This window comes from Pristiophorus japonicus, chromosome 4 (assembly GCF_044704955.1).
Source record: "Pristiophorus japonicus isolate sPriJap1 chromosome 4, sPriJap1.hap1, whole genome shotgun sequence".
NCBI lineage: Eukaryota > Metazoa > Chordata > Chondrichthyes > Pristiophoridae > Pristiophorus > Pristiophorus japonicus.
The window spans coordinates 248,182,084-248,206,273 of NC_091980.1; the positions used below are offsets into that span (position 1 = coordinate 248,182,084).

Sequence of the window (24,190 nt, forward strand, 5' to 3'; positions counted from 1 at the left end):
AATAGAACTGTAACCAATCATTTTTATTTTTAGGAAGAGAAAATGATGGCAGAGTTTCCCTATTTGTTGAATGTTAATGAAGATTCCCAATTGTCTGGGGTGGTTCGGCACTTTATTCATAACGGTAGGCGAAAGCTTTGAGAAAGTCTCCGTTATGCATGACTAATGGTGCAAGAGTAACCCTGATCAGTTTTCAAGCCTTTTAATCTTCTTATGCATTTATATCGTATTGCTGCTATGAACGAAAAAGAATCTTGTTACAGTGCAAAATGATATGATCTGTTTCATTTGAGAGCTGAAGTATTTAGTGCTGTTGGAAAAAAACACTCACAGCTGATTTATGCTAGAAAGAGTTAAAAGAAAGAGAACAGAATTGCATTTAATTTAACCTTATACAGTACTTAGTACTCAGGAAGATTTCTGCATGTATTCCCTGTGGCTGATATCACTGACTGAAGCCCCAACTCTCATTTGCAAATGAATAAACTGACTTCTTGCTGTGCACCATGCAGGAACCTAGAATGAGCAGGTGTTCTATAATTACAATTACTGCGTGGTGCAGCCAGAAACTTATTTTACTATTTCAGGCATTTCTGCAATTGGACGAACCGATGGGTTGGAGCAGGACATTGTTTTGAAAGGACTTGGGTAAGTGAAAACTAGGGATTGAGTTATCTTCCATTGCTCTCATGTGTAACAAGGAAAATTGAAGTTTAGAACAATTCAAAAGTCTATTGAAAGACTCCGATGGTTCGACTTAACTTGTGGAGCGTACTGGCCAGCCATCTGTTCTGCCGGAGAGGTAGCCACCATTTTGAAGCCTGCGCCTCATTTGAATCTAACTGAGAAGCTGTGGATGACAAGCTGTGGATGCCAAACGGGTGCCCCGAGGCGGCTCACCTGTTTTGGACCACAGGAATGTCGGCCAGCTGGGCTGCCAGTGGCAACTGAAGGTAGGTCCTGCGAAGGGGGAAAGTGAGGCTGAGTATGCGAGCCTAGGCCATTTCCTGAGCGGCCATTGGTAGTCCCTCAAATCCAGTACACATGGGCAGAGTGGTCATCGCACACTCCACCCAACTCTCCCTTAAGATTGCCATCAGGGTCCTAACTACATCATTAGGAGCCTGATTTATTTGGGTAGAAGGCTTTCTGACTGTTTCACGTGGGCACTGTGGTTGCCCAGGGTTAGGGATCTTTAAAGCAATCTCACCATCAAAGATAAATAATTAGAAACATAGAAACATAGAAAATAGGTGCAGGAGTAGGCCCTTCGGCCCTTCGAGCCTGCACCACCATTCAATAAGATCATGGCTGATCATTCACCTCAGTACCCCTTTCCTGCTTTCTCTCCATACCCCTTGATCTCTTTAGCCAAGGACCATATCTAACTCCCTCTTGAATATATCCAATGAACTGGCATCAACAATTCCCTGCGGTAGGGAATTCCACAGGTTAACAACTCTGAGTGAAGAAATTTCTCCTCGTCTCAGTCCTAAATGGCTTACCCCTTATCCTAAGATTGTGTCCCCTGGTTCTGGACTTCCTCAACATCGGGAACATTCTTCCTGCATCTAACATGTCCAATCCTGTCAGAATTTTATGTTTCTATGAGATCCCCCCTCAAACTTCTAAACTCCAGTGAATACAGGCACAGTCGATTCAGTCTCTCCTCATATGTCAGTCCTGCCATCCCGGGAATCAGTCTGGTGAACCTTCACTGCACTCCCTCAATAGCAAGAACGTCCTTCCTCAGATTAGGAGACCAAAACTGAACACAATATTCCAGGTGAGATCTCACTAAGGCCCTGTACAACTGCAGTAAGACCTCCCTGCTCCTATACTCAAATCCCCTAGCTATGAAGGCCAACATACCATTTGCCTTCTTCATCGCCTGTTGTACCTGCATGCCAACTTTCAATGACTGATGTACCATGACACCCAGGTCTCGTTGCACCTCCCCTTTTCCTAATCTGCCACCATTCAGATAATATTCTGCCTTCGTGTTTTTGCCACCAAAGTGGATAACCTCACATTTAGCCACATTATACTGCCACGTGTTTGCCCACTCACCTAACCTGTCCAAGTCACCCTGCAGCCTTTTGGCGTCCTCCTCACAGCTCACACCGCCACCCAGATTAGTGTCATCTGCAAACTTGGAGATATTACACTCAATTCCCTCATCCAAATCATTAATGTATATTGTAAAGAGCTGGGGTCCCAGCACTGAGCCTTGTGGCACCCCACTAGCCACTGCCTGCCATTCTGAAAAGGATCCGTTTATCCCGACTCTCTGCTTCTTGTCTGCCAACCAGTTCTCTATCCACGTCAGTACATTACCCCCAATACCATGTGCTTTAATTTTGCACACTAATCTCTTGTGTGGGACCTTGTCAAAAGCCTTTTGAAAGTCCAAATGTACCACATGTACTGGTTCTCCCTTGTCCACTCTATTAGTTACATCCTCAAAAAATTCTAGAAGATTTGTCAAGCAGGATTTCCCTTTCATAAATCCATGCTGACTTGGACCGATCCCGTCCAGGTTGCAAGGCCATGGTGTCAACGTTTGAAAGATAACGGGTATACATTCAAACGGAAAATTTGGAAATATCTAATAATACTAACATAAAAGTGAATCCAAAAGTCTTTTATAGGCATAGAAATAATAAACGGGTAGTAAGAGGAAGGGTGGGACCTATTACGGACCAAAAAGGAGCACAAATCATTGAAGGTGGCCGGGCAGGTTGAGAAAGCGGTTAATAAAACATATGGGATCCTGGGCTTCATAAAGAGAGATATAGAATACAAAAGCAAGGAAGTTATGATGAATCATTATAAAACATTAGTTTATCCTTAACTGGAGTATTATGTCCATTTCTGGGCACCGCACTTTAGGAAGGATGTGAAGCCTTAGAGAAGGTGCAGAAAAGATTTACAAGAATGGTTCCAAGGATGAGGTACTTCAGTTACATGGATATGTTATGTATGTAAACATTACTAATGTGTAAGACTTGTCGCCAGGGGGCGTGCCTATGGGAAACCCAAGGGTCATCTACACACCCTGGGCAAGTAGGTATAAAAAGCAGTCTACCATGCTGCTTCCTCACTCTGGAGTTACATTAAAGAGACCAAGGTCACAACAATTGGAGCTTACAATATACAGTCTTGTGGAATTATTCTGAACATAACAATTGGTGACGATTAACAGATCACGAACTTTCACGCAGTTATGGCTGCCTTTGGTATTCTTGAGAGATTTGTTGAGGGTGATGATTGGGATGCCTTTATTGAGTGTCTTGATCAGTACTTCATGGCCAATGAGCTGGAAAATGAAGAAACCACGGTCAAACACAGGGCAATTCTCCTTACCGTTTGCGGGTCCATGACATATGGCCTCATCAAAAATCTGCTAGCACTGATGAAACCAACAGAGAAGACATATGCAGAGTTGTGCACGCTGGTTTGGGAACACCTCAAGCCGAAGAATCTTGATGGCCAGGTATCGCTTTTATATGCCCCATCGCTCCGAGGGCCGGGACGTGGCGAGCTATGTCGCTGACCTAAGACGCCTTGCGGGACTGTGCATATTTGCTGGATTTTTGGGGGAAGTGTTGCGGGACTTTTTCATGCTTGGAATCGGCCACGAGATCATTCTTCGCAAACTGCTGTCTGCCGAATCCCTCGATCTGAGCAAGGCCATTATGATAGCCCAGGCTTTTATGTCCACGAACGATAACACTAAACAGATATCATTGCAGCATTGAAACTCACCGGCAAGTACTATGCATAAAATAATGCCTTCAGCAGGCAGAACTGTACATAGCAGGGCCTATACACCCGCAGAGGCCAGATCTAGGATGACTCAGAGTCCGACGTGGGGCGTGAATGCGAATCCATTAACACCATGTTGGCGCTGCGGGGGTAATCATCGAGCCCATCAATGTCGATTCAAGCACTACGTGTGCAAGAGCTGTGGAACAATGGGGCACCTCCAGCGAATGTGCAGACATGCTGCGACTCACCACGTGGCAGAGTCGGCAGAAGATGACCGATCCGACGCAGATCACGCTGAACGAGTAAGAAAGGCAACTCAACCCGAGGCTAAAGAGGAAGTGTATGGGGTACACACCTTCACCACCAAAAGTCCTCCGATAATGTTAAAAGTAAAAATAAATGGCATTCCAGTTTCCATGGAACTGGACACGGGGATGAGTCAGTCAATTATGAGCCAGAAGGCTTTTGAGAAACTGGGACAACAAGGCACAAAGGCCAAAACTAAGCACGATCCACACTTAGTTGCGCACTTACACCAAAGAGGTCATACCAGTCATTGGCAGTGCGGCAGTGAAGGTATCGTACGATGGAGCTGTGCATGATTTACCACTATAGATTGTACCAGGCGATGGCCCAACACTGTTCGGCAGAAGCTGACGAGGAAAGATCCAATGGAACTGGGATGACATCATAGCACTGTCTTTGGTGGATGACGCCTCGTGCGCCCAAGTGCTAAACAAATTCCCGTCGTTATTCAAGCCAGGCATCGGCAACTTCACAGGCGCCAAAGTGCAGATCCATCTAGTCCCTGATGCATGGTCCGTTCATCACAAGGCCCGAGCGTTTCCATACATGATGCGAGAGAAAGTCGAGATCGAGCTGGACAGATTTCAACGAGAGGAGATCATATTGCCAGTTGAGTTCAACAACTGGGCCAATCCAATTGTTCCGGTGTTGAAAAGCGATGGGACGGTCAGAATCTGCGGGGACTACAAGTTAACGATCAACCGAGTCTCGTTACAGGACCAGCACCCACTACCCAAAATGGATGACCTGTTCGCAATGCTAGCAGCGGGGAAGTCATTCACCAAGCTGGATCTAACCTCTGCTTACATGACACAGGAGCTGGCTGAACCTTTGAAAAAATTGACGTGCATCAACGCGCACAAAGGACTGTTCATATACCACAGATGCCCCTTTGGGATTCGCTCGGCTGGGGCCATCTTCCAGAGGAACATGGAGAGTCTGCTGAAATTGGTTCCGTGCACCGTGGTGTTTCAAGATGACATCTTGATCACTGGCCGCAACACCACTGAAAACTTGCACAACCTGGAAGAGGTTCTCAAGCGACTGGACAGAGTGGGACTCAGGCTGAAACGCTTCAAGTGTGTTTTCCTGGCGCCAGAGGTCGAATTTCTGGGGAGAAAGATTGCGGCGGACGGCATCAGACTCACGGACTCCAAGACGGAGGCCATTAAGAATGCACCCAGACCACAGAATGTGATGGAGCTGCATTCGTTCCTGGGACTCAACTATTTTGGTAACTTTCTACTGGGGTTGAGCACTTTGCTGCAACTATTGCATTTATTGCTATGCAAGGGTGATGACTGGATTTGGGGTAAATCTCAAGACACAGCCTTTAACAAGACCAGAAACCTGCTACGTTCTAACAAGTTACTTGTATTGTATGACCCGCGTAAACGTTTAGTACTAGCTTGTGATGCATCTTCATACGGGGTCGGTTGTGTCTTACAGCAAGCCAATGTGTCAGGCAAACTGCAACCGCTTGCATATGCGTCCAGAAGCTTATCTAAGGCTGAAAGAGCCTACAGTATGGTTGAGAAAGAAGCATTAGCATGCGTATACGGGGTTAAGAAAATGCACCAATACCTATGTGGACTCCGGTTCAAACTTGAAACCGACCACAAGCCACTCATTTCGCTGTTCTCAGAAAGCAAAAGTATTTAACAGCAATGCTTCATCCCGCATCCAAAGATGGGCACTAACGTTATCTGCGTATCACTATGTAATCCGCTACAGACCAGGCACTGTGAACTGTGCTGATGCCCTCAGTTGGTTACTATTGCCACCACCGGGGTGGAAATGGTGCAACCCGCAGACTTGCTTCTTGTAATTAATGCTTTTGAGAGCGAGGGTTCACCCATCATGGCTTGCCAGATCAGGACCTGGACTAGCCAGGACCCTATGCTATCACTAGTAAAAAGCTACATCCTTAATGGGAGCTGGTCGGCGGTTCCCGGGGAAATGCAAGACGAAATTAAGCCGTTCCACCGATGCAAGGATGAAATGTCCATCCATTTGGACTGTCTCTTATGGGGGAATTGTGTTGTTTTGCCAAAAAAAGGCAGGGAAACGTTTATATGCGATCTTCACAGTACCCACCCAGGCATAGTCATGATGAAGGCTATTGCCAGGTCGCACGTTTGGTGGCCCAGCATTGATTGGAATTGGAGTCAGGCGTACATCAATGTAACACTTGCTCACAATTGATCAATGCACCAAGGGAGGCCCCACTGAGTCTGTGGTCATGGCCCTCCAAACCGTGGTCCAGGTTCCACGTAGGTTTCGCTGGCCCTTTTCTAGGAAAGACTTTCCTAGTAGCAGTGGACACTTACTCTAAATGGATTGAATGTATAATAATGTCGTCATGTACGTCCACTGCCACCATTGATAGCCTCCGGGCCATGTTCGCCACCCTTGGTTTGCCCGACATCTTTGTTAGTGACAATGGACCATGTTTCACCAGCTCAGAATTCAACGAGTTCATGACCCGCAATGGCATCAAGCATGTCAGCTCCGCACGGTTTAAGCCCACATCCAATGGTCAAGCGGAACGGGCAGTCCAAACCATCAAGCAGAGCTTAAATGTGTGACGGACAGTTCCCTGCAGACCCGGTTATTTTAGATTCTGCTCAGCTACCGCACGCGACCCCACTCGCTTATTGGGGTTCCCCCTGCAGAATTGCTAATGAAGAGAGCACTCAAAACCAGGCTCTCCTTACTCCACCCAGATCTTAATGATCATGCAGAAACCCAGCGTCACCAGTATAACATGTACCACCATCGCACGGCTGTATCACGTGACATTGAGGTTAATGACCATGTGTTTGTTCTTAATAACGGGCATGGTCCCAAATGGGTTGCTGGCACTGTCTTAGCCAAGGAAGGGAAAAGAGTGTTTGTTGTCAAACTTTTGCATAGACAAACGTGCAGAAAGCATTTGGATCAGACCAAACTGCGGTTCACTGACAACCGAGAACAGTTTGAAGAGGTCATTACCATCAAGATGAAGGATTTGAATATAATATCTCCAAGTTTTCAGATGACACTAAGCTGGATGGCAGTGCGAGCTGCGAGGAGGATGCTAGGAGGCTGCAGGGTGACTTGGACAGGTTCGGTGAATGGGCAAATGCATGGCAGATGCAGTATAATGTGGATAAATGTGAGGTTATCCACTTTGGTGGCAAAAGCAGGAAGGCAGATTATTATCTGAATGGTGATAGATTATTAAAAGGGAAAGTGCAACGAGACCTGGGTGTCATGGTACATCAGTCACTGAAGGTAGGCATGCAGGTACAGCAGGCAGTAAAGAAAGCTAATGGTATGTTGGCTTTCATAACGAAGGGATTTGAGTATAGGAGCAAGGAGGTCTTACTGCAGTTGTACAGGGCCTTGGTGAGACCACACCTTGAGTATTGTATGCAGTTTTGTCTCCTAATCTGAGAAAGGACATTCTTGCTATTGAGGGAGTGCAGCGAAGGTTCACCAGGCTGATTCCCGGGATGGCAGGACTGACATATGAAGAAAGACTGGATCGACTAGGTTATATTCACTGGAATTTAGAAGAATGAGAGGAGATCTCATAGAAACATATAAAATTATGACAGGATTGAACAAGTTAAATGCAGGAAAAATGTTGGGGAAGTCCAGAACCAGGGGTCACAGTCTAAGGATAAGGGGTAAGCCATTGAGGACCGAGATGAGGAGAAACTTCTTCACTCAGAGAATTGTGAACCTGTGGAATTCTCTACCACAGAAAGTTGTTGAGGCCAGTTCATTAGAAATATTGAAAAGGGAGCTAGATGTGGCATTTACAGCTAAAGGGATCAAGGGGTATGGAGAGAAAGCGGGAATGGGATACTGAAGTTGCATGATTAGCCATGATCATATTGAATGGTGGTGCAGGCCCGAAGGGCCGAAAGGCCTACTCCTGCACCTATTTTCTATGTTTCTATGTTTCAATGATCCACCCACACACACCCAACCAGCAATCGACCTCGCGATCAACCACGAGGATGAACCCACCATGCCGACAATCCGATCAGACCAGCCACACTACAGTGCAGCAATGATCTGACCGACTCACCTATGCCAGGACTTCAACTCAGAGAACGCAGAGCCCCGGATCGCTTCAACTTATTAATAAGACTTTGGAAGGGAATGATGTTATGTATGTAAACATTGCCAATGTACAAGACTTGCCACTAGGGGGCGTACCTGTGGGAGACCAAGGGTCACCTGCACACCCTGGGCAAGCAGGTATAAAAGGCAGTCTACCATGCTGCTTCCTCACTCTGGAGTTACATTACAGAGACCAAGGTCACAACAGTTTGAGCTTACAACATGCAGTCTTGTGGAGTTACTCTGAACATAACAAAGGGGATAGACATGGAGCAGCGTGGAGGCCCCGATCTGTGTGAGAACACCAGTGGCGGGTCGGGGCCATAAAAGGAGCGGAGATGAGCTGCCCGGGAGCAACATGGAGGCAGGTCGCTCCAGGGAACTGCGCGAGCTGGTGCAGGAGGGCGACGGCAGCGAAGTCCAGGTCGGTGATTGGAGAGTGGGCAGATACAGCAGGAGCGATGAGGTCGGGCAAAGGAGCGGCAAGAGATTGTGGAGGGATGTGATCGGGGCCCAGGGGAGGCATGAGTTTGTAGCCAGGGGCCCATGGGGAGCATGGGCCAGCCCACAGTGCGATATAGAAACATAGAAAATAGGTGCAGGAGTAGGCCATTCGGCCCTTTGAGCCTGTACCGCCATTCAATGAGTTCATGGCTGAACATGCAACTTCAGTACCCCATTCCTGCTTTCTCGCCATACCCCTTGATCCCCCGAGTAGTAAGGACTACATCTAACTCCTTTTTGAATATATTTAGTGAATTGGCCTCAACAACTTTCTGTGGTAGAGAATTCCACAGGTTCACCACTCTCTGGGTGAAGAAGTTTCTCCTCATCTCGGTCCTAAATGGCTTACCCCTTATCCTTAGACTGTGACCCCTGGTTCTGGACTTCCCCAACATTGGGAATATTCTTCCTGCATCTAACCTGTCTAAACCCGTCAGAATTTTAAACATTTCTATGAGATCCCCTCTCATTCTTCTGAACCCCAGTGAATACAAGCCCAGTTGATCCAGTCTTTCTTGATATGTCAGTCCCGCCATCCCGGGAATCAGTCTGGTGAATCTTCGCTGCACTCCCTCAATAGCAAGAATGTCCTTCCTCAAGTTAGGAGACCAAAACTGTACACAATACTCCAGGTGTGGCCTCACCAAGGCCCTGTACAACTGTAGCAACACCTCCCTGCCCCTGTACTCAAATCCCCGAGCTATGAAGGCCAACATGACATTTGCTTTCTTAACCGCCTGCTGTACCTGAATGCCAACCTTCAATGACTATGTGTGTGCACTAGGTCCGTGCAGCAGAGCTGGTCTCCAGTCATCTTGGGTAATCCTTGCCACTGGACCAAGACCTAGCTCTGTCAAACCCGTGTGGTGGGTGGTGTGCAATGGCCACCACATGTTAAAAAAATCCATGCACAGGCATCTTCCACCTTTGAGGATGTAAGTCGGATCCTTCATTCAAAACACCTGTGAACTCATCCTTTTCTGGCGTGGAAGCAAGTCATCCTCATTTCGATGATGATGGGATAGACTGGAGAAGTTGGTGTTGTTCTCTTTAGAGCAGAGAAGGTTGAAAAGAGATTTGATAGAGGTTGTACTGGGTTCTGTAAGTTGTAGCTTGTGGCAAGTGATAACTCTTATTTCCCCAGCTAGCATCAACTACAAGAAATATGACTAAAGCTCAGAGCTTCAGTATCCAAATCCTTTAATAAATGTATGTGTGGCTGTAAAATATAAACAAAAAGACAGACTCGAGATTTCTTACAGTACATCAAAGGGAACAATACAATAATCCCAGAACGATTGGATAAAGCAGCAATAAAGAGAAGTTACTTACATAACTGTGGTTCTGGAGGGGTCACATAAACAGAGGTCTAATTCCTAACGAACAATAAGTTAAAGATTTCACAACAAAATGGATGACTGCCATGCTGGCTGGCTTCTTCACTCTGTATGGCTTCACTCTGATCCGAATCTGAATGGGCGCCACCCAGTGGCGTGAAACGGCAAGACATGATACGGAGTCTCTGAGGTGTCAGAAAATGCCTCCGTCCATCACATCTAAAAATAACAAGCATTGAATTTTTACTAATTAGCCGAACTATTATAGTTAGAGCTCAGCTCCCACTCGTTCATGGGAATGGCTTTGAGGCGGGTGCCGTCTGCACAAGTACAAGTTCCGATATCGGTCTCAAGTAGTTGCGACGCGTGCCATCGTTGCAGACCATAACATCCACCTTGTGTACTCTCCCATCATCGCTGGGGTAGGACTTTGTGACACGTGCAAGTGGCCAGTCATTCCGGGGACTTCCTTCTGCCGGAGGAAAATGAGATCTCCGGCAAACGTCAGGCTTAGTCTCGTTAAACTTCTGTCAAGGCTCCCAGCTCTGAAAGTACTTCTTCTGCCATCGAATCCAGAATTGATCTGCTAGACATTGGGCCTATTGCCAATGTCGTCGTCCATACAGATCTTCCTGCATGAGGTTGCCGGCCAATGCCTGGAGGGGCTGAGTTTTCATAGTTAAGAACATGGCAGGAGTGAGTGCCTGAGATTCATTGTTGGAAGGGTCAGCTGGTTGTTGTTGAGGGGTAAAGGGAACTCCAGTTTCCGAGTTGGTGTGAGCACCTTCTCTCAAGATCTCGATGAAGTGTTGGTCTTGGATGGACATGGCCTTCAGGCTATCTTCGGGAGTTTCTTTCCATGATTCGTTCATCGTTTCATCTCCGCAGGGTGTGGAGAGAGGTCCTTTCACATAAATGTGCTTCTTGTTGGCCCCTGGGTTGTCTGGTTGTAGCTGAAGGATAGTACAGTTGACAGAGGCATGGACTTTCTCATTTGCACAGCTCATCCAAACCTGTCCGGAGGCTGTCCAGCCGAGGTCGGTATGTTGTGCCCACGGTGTTCTTCTCGACTCGTTGCGAGACTCCCTGACCTTGAGGGGTTCAGGGCAATTTCTTCCAATGAGGAGGATGATATTTGCATCTTTTCTCGGCCCGGGTATCGTTTTCACCACTGAAATCGGGACGCGGGATCTTGCTTCTGTCTCCAGGGGATTCTTGATGAGGGTGGGCATTTTCCATCTGCTGCATCTATGATCAGACCGCTTGCTCATCTCCCTTCTGCCGTGATTCTGTCTCCACCACAGGTGGAAAGCTTAACTGGGAAAACTGGATCTGGGAGGTCTCAGGGTCTCCAAAGCAGGCTTTAGACTGGCGGTCCAGCACTACGTAGCCAAGGATACGTTTCGAGGGACGATCTCTGTGGTAGATTTTGCATAGAACAAGATCAAGCCATCAAGGTATCTGGTGCACTTTGCGTTGGCCTCCAAGAACCTAGTGGTCGTCCATTGGCTTCTCGTTGTGAGTCTCCCCACTATTCTGTCTCAGCATCATGTGCAGGAAGGAGGCATGCTCTGTGCCTTGGTCTCATAGGCTTGTATTCTGTGGTTGTTACCACACCTGAAACACAGGCCCTTGGCTTTGCAGAATTCTCTTCGCTCTTGAATGGGCTTTTGGCTGAAGGCAGTGCATTCCAACAGATGGTGGCGCACTGTGATGGTAGAGGCATATCTCTGAGGCTTGCAGCATGGACGCTGACTTCGTAGGTGTAGATGTTGCCAAGACACGAAGAGAAGAGCTGGGACTTCTGTTTCTTCCTGTCCTCTCAGAGATTGGATGATGGACCTGGCTTGATGGGTAAAGGTCGGGGTCATTGTGCAGTCTGGGTTCATCTCTCAGGAATCTAGCCAGCATGGCGAAAGGAGGGTAACTGCCGTTATCTGTTTTATTCTCTGATACATGCCTCCTCCTCGTTATGTATGTAGGTAGGAAGTTTGTCAAGGATTGGGTGAAGATAGTGAGAGTAATTAAGCACCGTCAAGTCGGGCAAGTCGTCCATCTGTGCTGCAATGTCCAGGCACAAATCTGCAAGTTCGAGAAATTGGCAGCTTTCATCTGCTTTGAACTTAGAAAAGCTGTCAAGTTTTTCAAGGACGGATGCTGTGATTTTTGTCCAGTTGCCGAATCTCTCTTTGAGTTCCTTCCATGCTTCTTGGTAGGCCGGAACCTGTCTACCAGTATCTTGATCTTCCCTTTTGTAAATTTGGTGAGAAATGTAAGCTTCTGCATGGCTGGGGTGTGGGCCTGGTCTACCATGGTTTCGAATGCGTAACATGGCTGAAACATGATAGGGTCCCTATCATAGACATCAGGCTCATGTACAGGCTGACGCTGACGAGCGAGATTGTCGGAAATTTCTCTCGTCAGATTGAGGAATGGATCCTTCTTGTTGGTTGCCATGTCGGGAGGCGAGGAGTTTGACTCGTTCGCTCCGGGAGGCGTGGAGTTTGACTCGTTCGGTGCCGCGCCAATGGGTGCTGGGACAGCTGTTTGTTCTGTTACGGATGGCCGAAACATCGGGGCTGCTGCCCGAAGGTGGTTTACTGGGGCAGACCTAGCTGACATGTCGGTGAAGTCTCAGACTGCGAGTCATTGGAGGTCTGTTCTGGTGACGTTCAGGGCCAAGCTATCTGTTGATGCTCGGCTTGCAGTATTGCATCTAACCTTGCTCTCTCTATGGCGGCGGTTTGGCCACCACAAAGTATTTGGAGCTCTGCCTCGGCCGGAGCTCGTTTTCCTCAGCTTCCACTTTTGCCCTTGTCGCCTCTTCAGCTGATCCTCTCGCTATGGCCTCCTCAAAGGCTGTGTTCTCGGCTGCAGCAGCAGCATTGACTAGAGTTTTGACCCAGGCACTCAGAACTGAGGACCATGATCTTCAGCTCCTTGCCGACCATCTGCTGACGCTTGAGTGTGATTCTAGGGCCAAGGAGCAGAGCCGCTCCGTCGCGTGATCGAGAGTGCTGTTCGCAAGACGGCAGTTTTCTAGAAAGGTTGATTTAGTTTGTTGGGCATCTTCCTTGAATGTTCCCATTTTATCTTGGGTGTAGAGATCCTTGAGCACAGACCATAGCTCAGTGTATGTCCGGAGTGCAGAGTGAGCTTCAGTCAATTCCATTTGAAGAGTGGTTTCGTCATCCGGTGCACCTTGTAGGTTTTCGAGAATTTGTTCGGTTTTCCCCCAGTGTCGATGTAGTTTTCATTTCCCTGCTTCTACATCATTGTTGAGAGCTTTCAATGTGGGATGTCTCTCTCAGTGTGGTCGACTCGAAGGGTCTGTAGTACTGGGAGAGATCTCACCGAGCTCTGGGTGTTGAGTTTCACCATGAAGGGAGATCAGTGTGGTATCAGGGACACCTGACATGATAATCTTTCTGTGTGGTGACCACTGGACAATTACTCGGGGGTAATTTTTAAGTCGGTTCGTCAAAGTTATTTAATTGTACTGGGTTCTGTAAGAATGTAGCTTGTGGCAAGCGATAATTCTTATTTCCCCAGCTGGTGTCAACTACAACACCAATATATATGGCTAAAGATCAGAGCTTCAGAATCCAAATCCTTTAATAAATGTATGTGTGGCTGTGAAATAAAAACAAAAAGATAGACTCGAGATTTCTTACAGTACATCAAAAAGGAACAATACAACAATCCCAGAATGATTGAATAAAGCAGCAATAAAGAGAAGTTACTTACATAACTGATTCTGGAGGGGTCACAAAACAGAGGTCTAATTCCTAACTAACAATAAGTTAAAGATTTCACAACAAAATGGCTGGCTGGCTTCTTCACTCTGTCTGGCTTCACTCTGACCCGAATCTGAAAGACCGCCACCCAGTGGTGGGAAACGATAAGACATGATACGGTGCCAGAAAATGTCTCAGTCTATCACATAGGTGTTCAAAATCATGAGTGGTTTAGACAGAGTAGATGAAGAGAAACTGTTCCCATTGGCAGAAGGGCTGAGAACCAGAAGACACAGAACAGGGTGGATAAAGGGGAAACGGTGCATGTGATGTATTTGGACATCCAGAAGGCATTTGACAAGGTGCCACATAAAAGGTTACTGCACAAGATAAAAGTTCATGGGGTTGGGGGTAATATATTAGCATGGATAGAGGATTGGCTAACTAACAGAAAACAGAGAGTCAGGATAAATGGTTCATTCACTGGTTGGCAACCAGTAACTAGTGGGGTGCCGCAGGGATCAGTGCTGGGACCTCAACTATTTACAATCTATATTAATGACTTGGAAGAAGGGACTGAGTATAACGTAGCCAAGTTTGCTGACGATACAAAGATGGGAGGAAAAGCAATGTGTAAGGAGGACACAAAAAATCTGCAAAAGAACATAGATAAGCTAAGTGAGTGGGCAAAAATTGGAAAGTGTGAGGTCGTGCACTTTGGCAGAAAAAAGTCAAAGAGCAAGTTATTATTTAAATGGAGAAAGATTACAAAGTGCCGCAGTACAGTGAGATCTGGGGGTGCTTGTGCATGAAATGCAAAAGGATAGTATGCAGGTACAGCAAGTGATCAGGAAGGCCAACGGTATCTTAGCCTTTATTGCAAAGGGGATGGAGTACAAAAGCAGGGAAGTCTTGCTACAGCTATATAAGGTATTGGTGAGGCCACACCTGGAATACTGCGTGCAGTTTTAGTTTCCATATTTATGAAAGGAAATACTTGCTTTGGAGGCAGTTCAGAGAAGGTTCACTAGGTTGATTCCGAGGATGAGGGGGTTGACATGAGGAAAGGTCGAGTAGGTTGAGCCTCTACTCATTGGAATTCAGAAGAATGAGAGGTGATCTTATCGAAACATATAAGATTATGAGGGGGCTTGACAAGGTGGATGCAGAGAGGATGTTTCCACTGATGGGAGAGACTAGAACTAGAGGGCATGATCTTAGAATAAGGGGCCGCCCATTTAAAACTGAGATGAGGAGTCATTTCTTCTCTGAGGGTTGAAAATCAGTGGGATTCACTGCCTTAGAGAGCTGTGGAAGCTGGGACATTGAATGAATTTAAGACAGAAATAGGCAGTTTCTTAAACGATAAGGGGTTATGGGGAGCAGGCGGGGAAGTGGAGCTGAGTCCATGATCAGATCAGCCATGATCTTATTGAATGGCGGAGCAGGCTCGAGGGGCCGTATGGCCTACTCCTGCTCCTATTTCTTATGTTCTTATTTAAGGTGATTGGCAGAAGAACCAAAGGAAAATCTTTTTTACGCAGCGAGTGGTTAGGATCTGGAATGCACTGCCTGAAAGGGTGGTGGAGGCAGAATCAATTATGACTTTCAAAAGGGAATTGGATAAGTACCTGAAGAAAAATAAATTGCAGGGCTACGGAGCGAAAGGACGGGGAAAGGCGGGGAATGGGACTAGCTGAAGTGCTCGTGCAGAGGCCCGGCATGGGCTCAACGGCCAAGTGGCCTCTTTCTATGTTGTTACCATTCTATGATTATTTGATTTAATGTGGTAAACAGTATTAAAATTAAACATTTGAAGTGTGCTAATCTCAGATTGGGTATGCCTTACACTTCATATTTTGCATTTTTAGGATTCTGGACAAGCATGCAGTGCTTACTGTTTGTGACCACAAAGTGGTACTAGAGCCCCTAAACAAGGCCAGGGTGATAATCAATGGAGTACCTCTTCTAACAAAATATCAGCTGCTACATCTGGTAAGCATAACAAACACATGTCCACTTGCATGAATTTATATCTGTAAGATGTATTTGCACAACTTCACTGACATAATGTAAAGTTGAGACATAGCTTATTTTTACTGTGTCTATGGTGGGCTGGCAGCTTTATGCTGCAATCAAGAAAGACTTGCATTTATATAGCGCCTTTCACGACATCCCAAAGCTCTTTACAGCCAATGAAATACTTTTGGAGTGTAGTCACTGTTGTAATATTGGAAACGTGGCAGCCAATTTGTGCACAGCAAGCTCCCACTAACAGCAATGTGATAATGACCAGATAATCTGTTTTAGTGATGCTGATTGAGGGATAGACATTGGCCAGAACACCGGGGAAAACTCCCCTACTCTTATTTGAATAGTGGCACACGATCTTTTACAACAACTTAAGAGAGCAGATGTAACTTGGTGACATCCTCGATTTAATATCGCATCTGAAAGACAGCACCTCTGACAGTGCAGCATTTCTTCAGTACTGCACTGGAGTGTCAGCTTAGATTATTGTGCTTAAGTCTCTGGAGTGGGACCCCACAACTTTCTGACTCAGAGTGCTACTCACTGAACCACAGCTGACACTGTGGCTTGGACATGTTGCTTGTACAGTCTTGGGCACTTCAACACTCGACTAGACACAGTTATAGTGATGACTGGCATTAACTGTAAGTGTAAGAATGCTAAATGATGCTGGTTAACTCAAAGCTCAGATAAATTGTGCAACCATTGATCAAAGAAATGTCACCCAAAATTTTAGCTTCAATCTTCCGTAATAGCTTCCCATTAACCTCACAGACATGGAATGCTGAATATCGCTAACACTTGATGAAAGATTTCTAAATTTTCAAATATACAGACTGTATCATGATTGATATTTAAAAAATGATATAGTTACACAGTAAATCAGAAATAAATTTCATGAAGATCATGCCGTGCTGTGGTGTACAGTTAATTATGATAGTGACAACTGTTTTCTCCCTTGGCAGGACAGAGTTATAATCGGATCCAGTTCATTCTACTTGTATGTGGGTTTCCCACATGAACGCAGTGCCAAAGATAAAATACATAAATACAATTATGAATTTTTTGCTTCCGAACTGGCATCTATCGAAGGATTTGGACAGGTGAATCTAGGTATGTTCCATTTTAAGTCTAATAGTGAATTAATATTTTCCTTATATATATTTTGCTAGCTCTTAAAGGGCAGAAGCAAAGGTTATTGTTACATCTGTACAATCCTGTTCTTCATCATGACAAGCAAAACAAAAATTAGTAACCGGCTAGTTACAATCTACGGGTTCATTTGTTTTATTGCAGTCAAATAAATCCAGTTCCTTATTTCTTTAAATGAGATTCACCCACAAGTATATTCAAGCAGCATCTAGTTATCTATCAAATGAGGTGTCTGCAGGTGAGCGACTGAAATGACAAGTGCTATCTGAAGAAGAACGCAGGTGCTGACTTCTGATGTCGCTATGAATTCCGGAACGATTACAAACTTCCACTTCACAGTTTGTGGTTACAGGCGCCAATGCAAATGGTGACGACACTTGAATCTGCCAACAAGGGACAATTGCCCTGACACCACTGACTAGCCCGTCTCTCAGTAAGTTCGCTTCCTATCACATGAGTCACGGAACAGACTAGTGTCAGCTGCCTTGTAAGATTCCACAGCCCATGCACTTGTCTTCCCAGCTGTAACATGTATTGGTGGAGGTGAGCAGCCATGACAGAGAGAGGTTAAGCGGTGAATGGAGTGGGGAAGGGGAATAAGTAGATACAAGCTGTACCTCCAAAATAGTACTTCCGTTACTAACTGTCATTATATTACCAAGTATTCATGAATGGACTGTCACTGCTTTCATATTATCCTTGACGACACAGATGACGTTTGCGTCTGCGCACATACAGAGGCTGAACTCCAGGACATAGTCGACGTATTTACTGAAGCATACGAAAGCATGGGCCTTACGCTAAACATCAGTAAGACAAAGGTCCTCCACCAGCCTGTCCTCGCCGCACAGCACTGCCCCCCAGAAATCAAGATCCACAGCGCAGCCCTGGACAATGTGGACCACTTCCCTTATCTCGGGAGCCTCCTATCAACAAGAGCAGGCATTGACGACGAGATCCAACACCACCTCCAATGCGCCAGTGCAGACTTCAGCCACCTGAGGAAAATGGTGTTTGAAGACCAGGCCCTCAAAACTGCCACCAAGCTCATGGTCTACAGGGCTGTAGTAATACCCGCCCTCCTGTATAGCTCAAAAGCATGGACCATGTACAGTAGACAGCTCAAGTCGCTGGAGAAATACCACCAACGATGTCTCCGCAAGATCCTACAAATCCCCTGGGAGGACAGACACACCAACGTTAGCGTCCTCGTCCAGGCCAAATCTCCAGCACTGAAGCACTGACCACACTTGATCAGCTCCGCTAAGCAGGCCACATAGTTCGCATGCCAGACACAAGACTCCCAGAGTTGTTAACCTGTGGAATTCCCTACCGCAGAAAGTTGTTGAGGCCAGTTTGTTAGATATATTCAAGAGGGAGTTAGATATGGCCCTTGGCTAAAGGAATCAAGGGGTATGGAGAGAAAGCAGGAAAGGGGTACTGAGGTGAATGATCAGCCATGATCTTATTGAATGGTGGTGCAGGCTCGAAGGGCCGAATGGCCTACTCCTGCACCTATTTTCTATGTTTCCAAAGCAAGTGCTCTACTCGGAACACCTTCACAGCAAACGAGCCAAAGGCGGGCAGAGAGCATGCAGAAATCAAGCGTAGGCAGCAGAAAGAGCGTGCTGCAAAACTGTCCCACCCACCTCTTCCCTCGACGACTATCTGTCCCACCTGTGACAGAGACTGTGGCTCTCGTATTGGACTGTACAGTCACCTAAGGACTCATGCTAAGAGTGGAAGCAAGTCTTCCTCGATTCTGAGGGACTGCCTATGATGATGATGATTATCCTTGATTAAACAGCTTCTACTAATATGTTGCGACTATAGCAGAAATGTGATCTTAAAAAGTGGTAACTTTAATTTTCCTCTTGGATTTTTGTGTCAAAGGCTGAATAAAGATCTGCTAATACTCTCCACCATGACAATCATTACATGGTCATGTTAATCCCAGCACAGTGTCAAAGTGCTACTATCCACAATAGTGCTGCTCATTTTAACTTTTAGGTTGCCGGTTTTCCCCCCCGCCCCCAATGCCGGGGGTGAAGAGCCCAGAGCCATTTTGTGGCACAGGCCACATTTAAATCGAACTATCAAACAGGCATCCCAATCCAGCTTGCTGGATTTGAGTCAACAACAAGGCAAGTCCTGGGGAAATGGCTATAATCGTGGAGGGGCAGAGGGAGGGGTGCCTGGAGCAGTGGCAACAACAAAAACTTGTATTTATACAGCACCTTTAATGTCGTAAAATGTCCCAAAGTGCTTCACTGCAGTATTATAAGATAAAAAAATTGACACCGAGCCACATAAGGAGAAATTACGGCAGATGACCAAAAGCTTGGTCAAAGAGGTCAGTTTTAAGGAGCGTCTTAAAGGAGGATAGAGAGGTAGAGAGGCAGAGAGGTTTAGGCAGGGAATTCCAGAGCTTAGGGCCCAGGCAACAGAAGGCATGGCCACCAATGGTTGAGTGATTATAATCAGGAATGCTCAAGAGGGCAGAATTAGAGGAGCACAGATATCTCGGGGCGGGGGTGCGGTGTTGTGGCACTGGAGGAGATTGCAGAGATAGGGAGGGGCAAGCCCAGATTATAGTTCTGGAGCCTGGAGGAGAACTCCTGCTTCTACTGTCCCCCCAAAATTATTGGACCCTTATTTTTTTGGGGGGGGCTTCTTCTGCTGTAACATCAGTGAAGCTGTTTAGAGAGTACACGGCAGAGACTCAATTCTGTCCTAAAATGGCACTCGGGGTCCTATGTACTTCATGGGGCACGAATTTTAATGTGACCAAAACATTGTCAATGAAGGGTAATGACATCAATATGGGGTCAGGAGAATTATCGCCCTGTTAACGTTGATGCTGCAGCTGCCACCATTTTAAAGAGGCTTTCTGCTGGTTGACCAAAGTGTCCACCTCTTCCCGGCAGTAGGCCCTTTTAATATGCAAATCAGAGTCACTGGGTAGTGATCCAGAGTAGGAATCCTGTCCATTTCTTCCTCTTCATACTCTGGGGATAATAATGCCCCTGGATTCAGGGGCGGTCCCAGCAGATTGGTAAACCACAAATGTAACACCCCTATTTAAAAAAGGTGGCAGACAAAAAACAGGAAACTATAGACCAGTTAGCCTAACATCTATCGTTGGGAAAATGCTGGAGTCCATTATTAAGGAAGCAGTAGCGGGACGTTTGTGTTATGTATGCAATAAAAGGTTCAAACTGAGTGCTGTTTAACTAAGCAAAGTACAACCTTGCCGGTGCTTTATTTACTCCCGAAAGGCCTGACTTTTATACCCGAGCAGCACCATGTCCGTGCTGCTCAGTGGCCTCCAACAATGACACCATCTGGTGGCTACAAACAGCAAGGCATGTACACACATGCCAATACTCCCTTCTGAGATCTTATCACAGTCTTTCACAGGTTGAGATGGTCTGGTGCTTTACGCTCCCGGTTTGACCGTCTCAGTTCAATTCCGGCCTTAGGTGAGTGTGCGGAATCTGTTGTGGCTGGATGGCTGACTTGTTGGGGATGGCAGTGGCCATGTCAGGAATTGCAAGTCCATTTTTATTGAACAAGTCTGTGATGGAAATTCCAGGTTCACTGATGACCCTCGAGTCCACTGAAGGCTGCTAGACGGTTTTTATATCGTCCAACTGCTCTGGCTCATCTGTGTGCCTCAGCTTTGTTTGATCCATGTGTTTCCTGCAAGTTTGCCCATTCTTGAGCTTAATAACAAATAATCGATTACCTTCCTTGGCCATGACCATACCAGCGATCCATTTGGGACCCTGACCATAATTCAACACATATACGGGATCATTAACAGAAATCTTGCATGACACAGTTGTGTGATCGTGGTACCCTTGTTGACTCTGTCTTCTGTATTCAACATGATTACTTAAATCCAGGTGTACAAGAGATAACTTGGTCTTAAGACCACTTTTCATCATGAGTTCAGCAGGTGAGACCCCTGTGAGTGTGTGGGGTCTTGTCCTGTAACTCAGCAGTGTGCAAGACAAGCGGGTCTGCAGTGACCCTTGGGTTACTCTCCTCGTGCTTTGCTTGATAATTTGTACTGCACGTTCTGTTTGAACATTGGATGCAGGCTTGAACGGTGCTAACCTTACATGTTTTATGCCGTTCAGTTTTACAAACTCCTGAAATGCCTGACGGTGAAGCACGTCCCATTTTCGCTCACCACTATGTCAGGCTGACCATGTGTCACGAACATGACATTGAGATTCTCTATGGTTGCTGTGGACGTATTGTATGACATGATTATGCATTCTATCCACTTCAAATAAGCATCCACCACCACCAAAAACATCTTGCCCAGGAAGGGACCTGCAAAATCTACATGGATCCTGGACCAAGGTTTGGATGGCCATGACCACAGATTCAGTGGTGATTCCGCTGGTGCTCTGCTGAGCTGCATGCAGGTGTTGCACTGATGCACGCATGCTTCCAGCTCAGAATCAATTCCTGGCCACCGTACGTGAGACCTGACGATGGCCTTCATCATCACTATACCAGGACGTGTGCTGTGTAACTCACACACAAATTTCTCTCTCTCTTTCTTAGGCATTACAACACGATTGCCCCACAATATGCAATCTGCTTGAATAGACAGTTCATCCTTGCGACGAATGTATGGCTTGGCCTCCTCACACATTTGCTTAGGTATGGCAGACCGATCCCCTTTGAGGATGCAACGCTTTACCACCGATAATATCAGGTCCTTGCTGGTCCAGGTCTTAACTTGCTGAGCTGTGACAGGGGTACCTTCACTCTCAAAAGCATCCATGATTAACATTAAATCTGCCGGTTATGGCATTTCCACCTCTGGTGTGGGCAACGGCAACCGGCTCAAAGCATTGGCACAATTCTCTGTGCCAGGACATAATCATAGGCAGATAATGTCAGCGTCCAAATTTGGATGCGGGATGAAGCGTTGGTATTGATATCTTTGCTCTAGGAAAACAACAAAATTAGCGGCTTGTGATCGGTTTCTAATTCGAACCTCAGACCGAACAGGTATTGATGCATCTTTTTAACACCGTACACACCACTAAAGCTTCTTTTTCTTCCATACTGTAGGCTCTTTCTGCTTTAGACAAACTTTTGGATGCATACGCGACAGGTTGAAGTTTCCCCGACTCATTGGCTTGTTGTAACACGCAACCAATTCCATATGATGATGCATCACAGGCCAAAACTAAACATTTACGTGGGTCATCATGTACCAGCAGCTTGTTCAAGCAAAGCAGATTGGTGGCTTTCTCAAAAGCTCTGACTTGCAATGCGCCCCACACACAGTTGTTGCCTTTTCTCAATAGCATGTGCAGTGGTTCAAGTAAGGTATTCAATTTAGGTAGGAAGTTACCAAAGTAGTTGAGTAGGCTCAGGAATGAACACAGCTCCGTCATGTTCTGCGGTTTGGGTGCATTCTTGATGGCTTTGGTTTTCACATCAGTAGATCTGATGCCATCAGTGGCGATTTTCCTCCCAAGGAATTCTACCTCCGGTGCCATGAAGATGCACTTCGAGCGTTTAAGTCTGAGTCCCACTCTGTCCAAATGCAGTAGAACCTCTTCCAGGTTATTCAGATGTTCCTTGGAATCACGACCGGTGATCAAGATGTCACCTTGGAACACGATGGTTTTGGGAACAGACTTCAGTAGACTTTCCATATTCCTCTGGAATATTGCTGCAGCCGAGCGAATTCCAAACAGACACCTGTGGTAACTAAACAGTCCTTTGTGCATGTTAATGCACGTAAGTCTCTTCGACGTCTCGACCAACTCCTGCGTCATATAGGCCGACGTCAAGTCCAGTTTTGTGAACGACGTCCCTTCGGCTAGCATCGCAAACAAGTCATCAGCCTTCAATAACGGGTACTGATCTTGTTTCGAAACCGTTGATCATAGCCTTGAAGTCTCCACAGATTCTGACTGTGCCATCACTTTTCAGCACAGGAACAATGGGGCTGGCCCATTCATTAAATTCGACCGGTGATATAGAAACATAGAAAATAGGTGCAGGAGTAGGCCATTCGGCCCTTCTAGCCTGCACCGCCATTCAATGAGTTCATGGCTGAACATTCAACTTCAGTACCCCATCACGATCCCTTCACGCTAGAGTCTGTCCAGTTCAATATTGACCTTCTCCCTCATAATGGGCTCAAGTTTCGGGCCGCGCCTAGAACGGCGCAGCCCCGACCTGGACGTTCGGGCCACAAAGTGCGCCAAAAAAAAACTTACCTACTCTCCGGCTCCCTGCAGGTCCTCTGGAACTTGGCGCGGCGCGGCACAGCGCAGCACGAGCTGTGGGGAGGTGGAGCCAGGTCCCTGCGCTGAAAACAGTGCCGGGACCTCTGCACATGCGCGCTACAGTGGGCGCGCATGTGCAGTAGCTCCAAGCACCCAAAACTGTGTGGGAGGGGCCTGAAGTACGCAGCCCCTCGCCCTGGCCAAATGGCCTCACTGGGGCTGCGTGGATAAGGCTGCATGGATAAGGCTGCCTCCCACGCCCAGCTCCTGCTTCCTCCCGACCGGACCCGACCCGACTTGACTCCCTCCCCCAACCCCGCCCCCGGACCGGACCGCCCCCCACGCCCCGACCTCCGCTTCCACCCTTCCCACCGACTTCCGCTCCCAACCTCCACTCCCAACTACCCCCCTCCACACCTCCGCTCCCACTCCCAACCCCCCACCCCCGACCTCCGCTCCCAACCCCCCCCGACCTCCGTTCCCAAACCTCCCCCCCTCGGCCACCGCTCCCGACCCACCACCCCACCCCACCGACCCGCGCTCCCGACCTCCCGGACCCGACGCCACCTACCTGTCAATCTGGTAAATCCAAGCCCAAAGTCTTGGGCCCGCCTGGGCCCAGCCCGTTCAGCCTCCCTCTCCTTTCTTTCTTTCTCTCCCTCTATCCCCCGCTCCCTTCTCTTCCCCCCTCCCATCTCTCCCCCCTCCCTTCTCTCCCCCTCCTCTCCCTCCCTTCCCTCCCACCCCTCCCCTCCCTTCGCACCAGCCCCTCCGCTCCCTCCCTTCTCTGCAGCCCCTCCCTCCCTCCCTCCCTCCCCTCCTCTCCCCCCTCCCCTCCCCTCCCCCCGTTCGCTCCCTCCCTTCTCTCCCCCTCTGCCCTCTCACCCTTCTCTCCCCCTCCCCTCTCACCCTTCTCTCCCCCTCCCCTCTCACCCTTCTCTCCCCCCCTCTCACTCTTCTCTCCCAC

At 47.2% G+C, this 24,190-nt stretch overlaps 1 protein-coding gene across 1 annotated transcript in view; it reads left to right on the plus strand.

Annotated features, from left to right (window-relative positions):
* LOC139262757 (kinesin-like protein KIF28) overlaps positions 1 to 24,190 on the plus strand; it is a 118,330-nt gene that overhangs the window by 75,071 nt on the left and 19,069 nt on the right. The window contains exons 10-14 of the mRNA XM_070877909.1: positions 12,017 to 12,193; positions 12,864 to 13,038; positions 15,643 to 15,766; positions 16,768 to 16,915; positions 21,100 to 21,216. Coding sequence (XP_070734010.1) covers positions 12,017 to 12,193; positions 12,864 to 13,038; positions 15,643 to 15,766; positions 16,768 to 16,915; positions 21,100 to 21,216 — 741 coding nt within the window. The remainder of the gene's footprint in view (positions 1 to 12,016; positions 12,194 to 12,863; positions 13,039 to 15,642; positions 15,767 to 16,767; positions 16,916 to 21,099; positions 21,217 to 24,190) is intronic.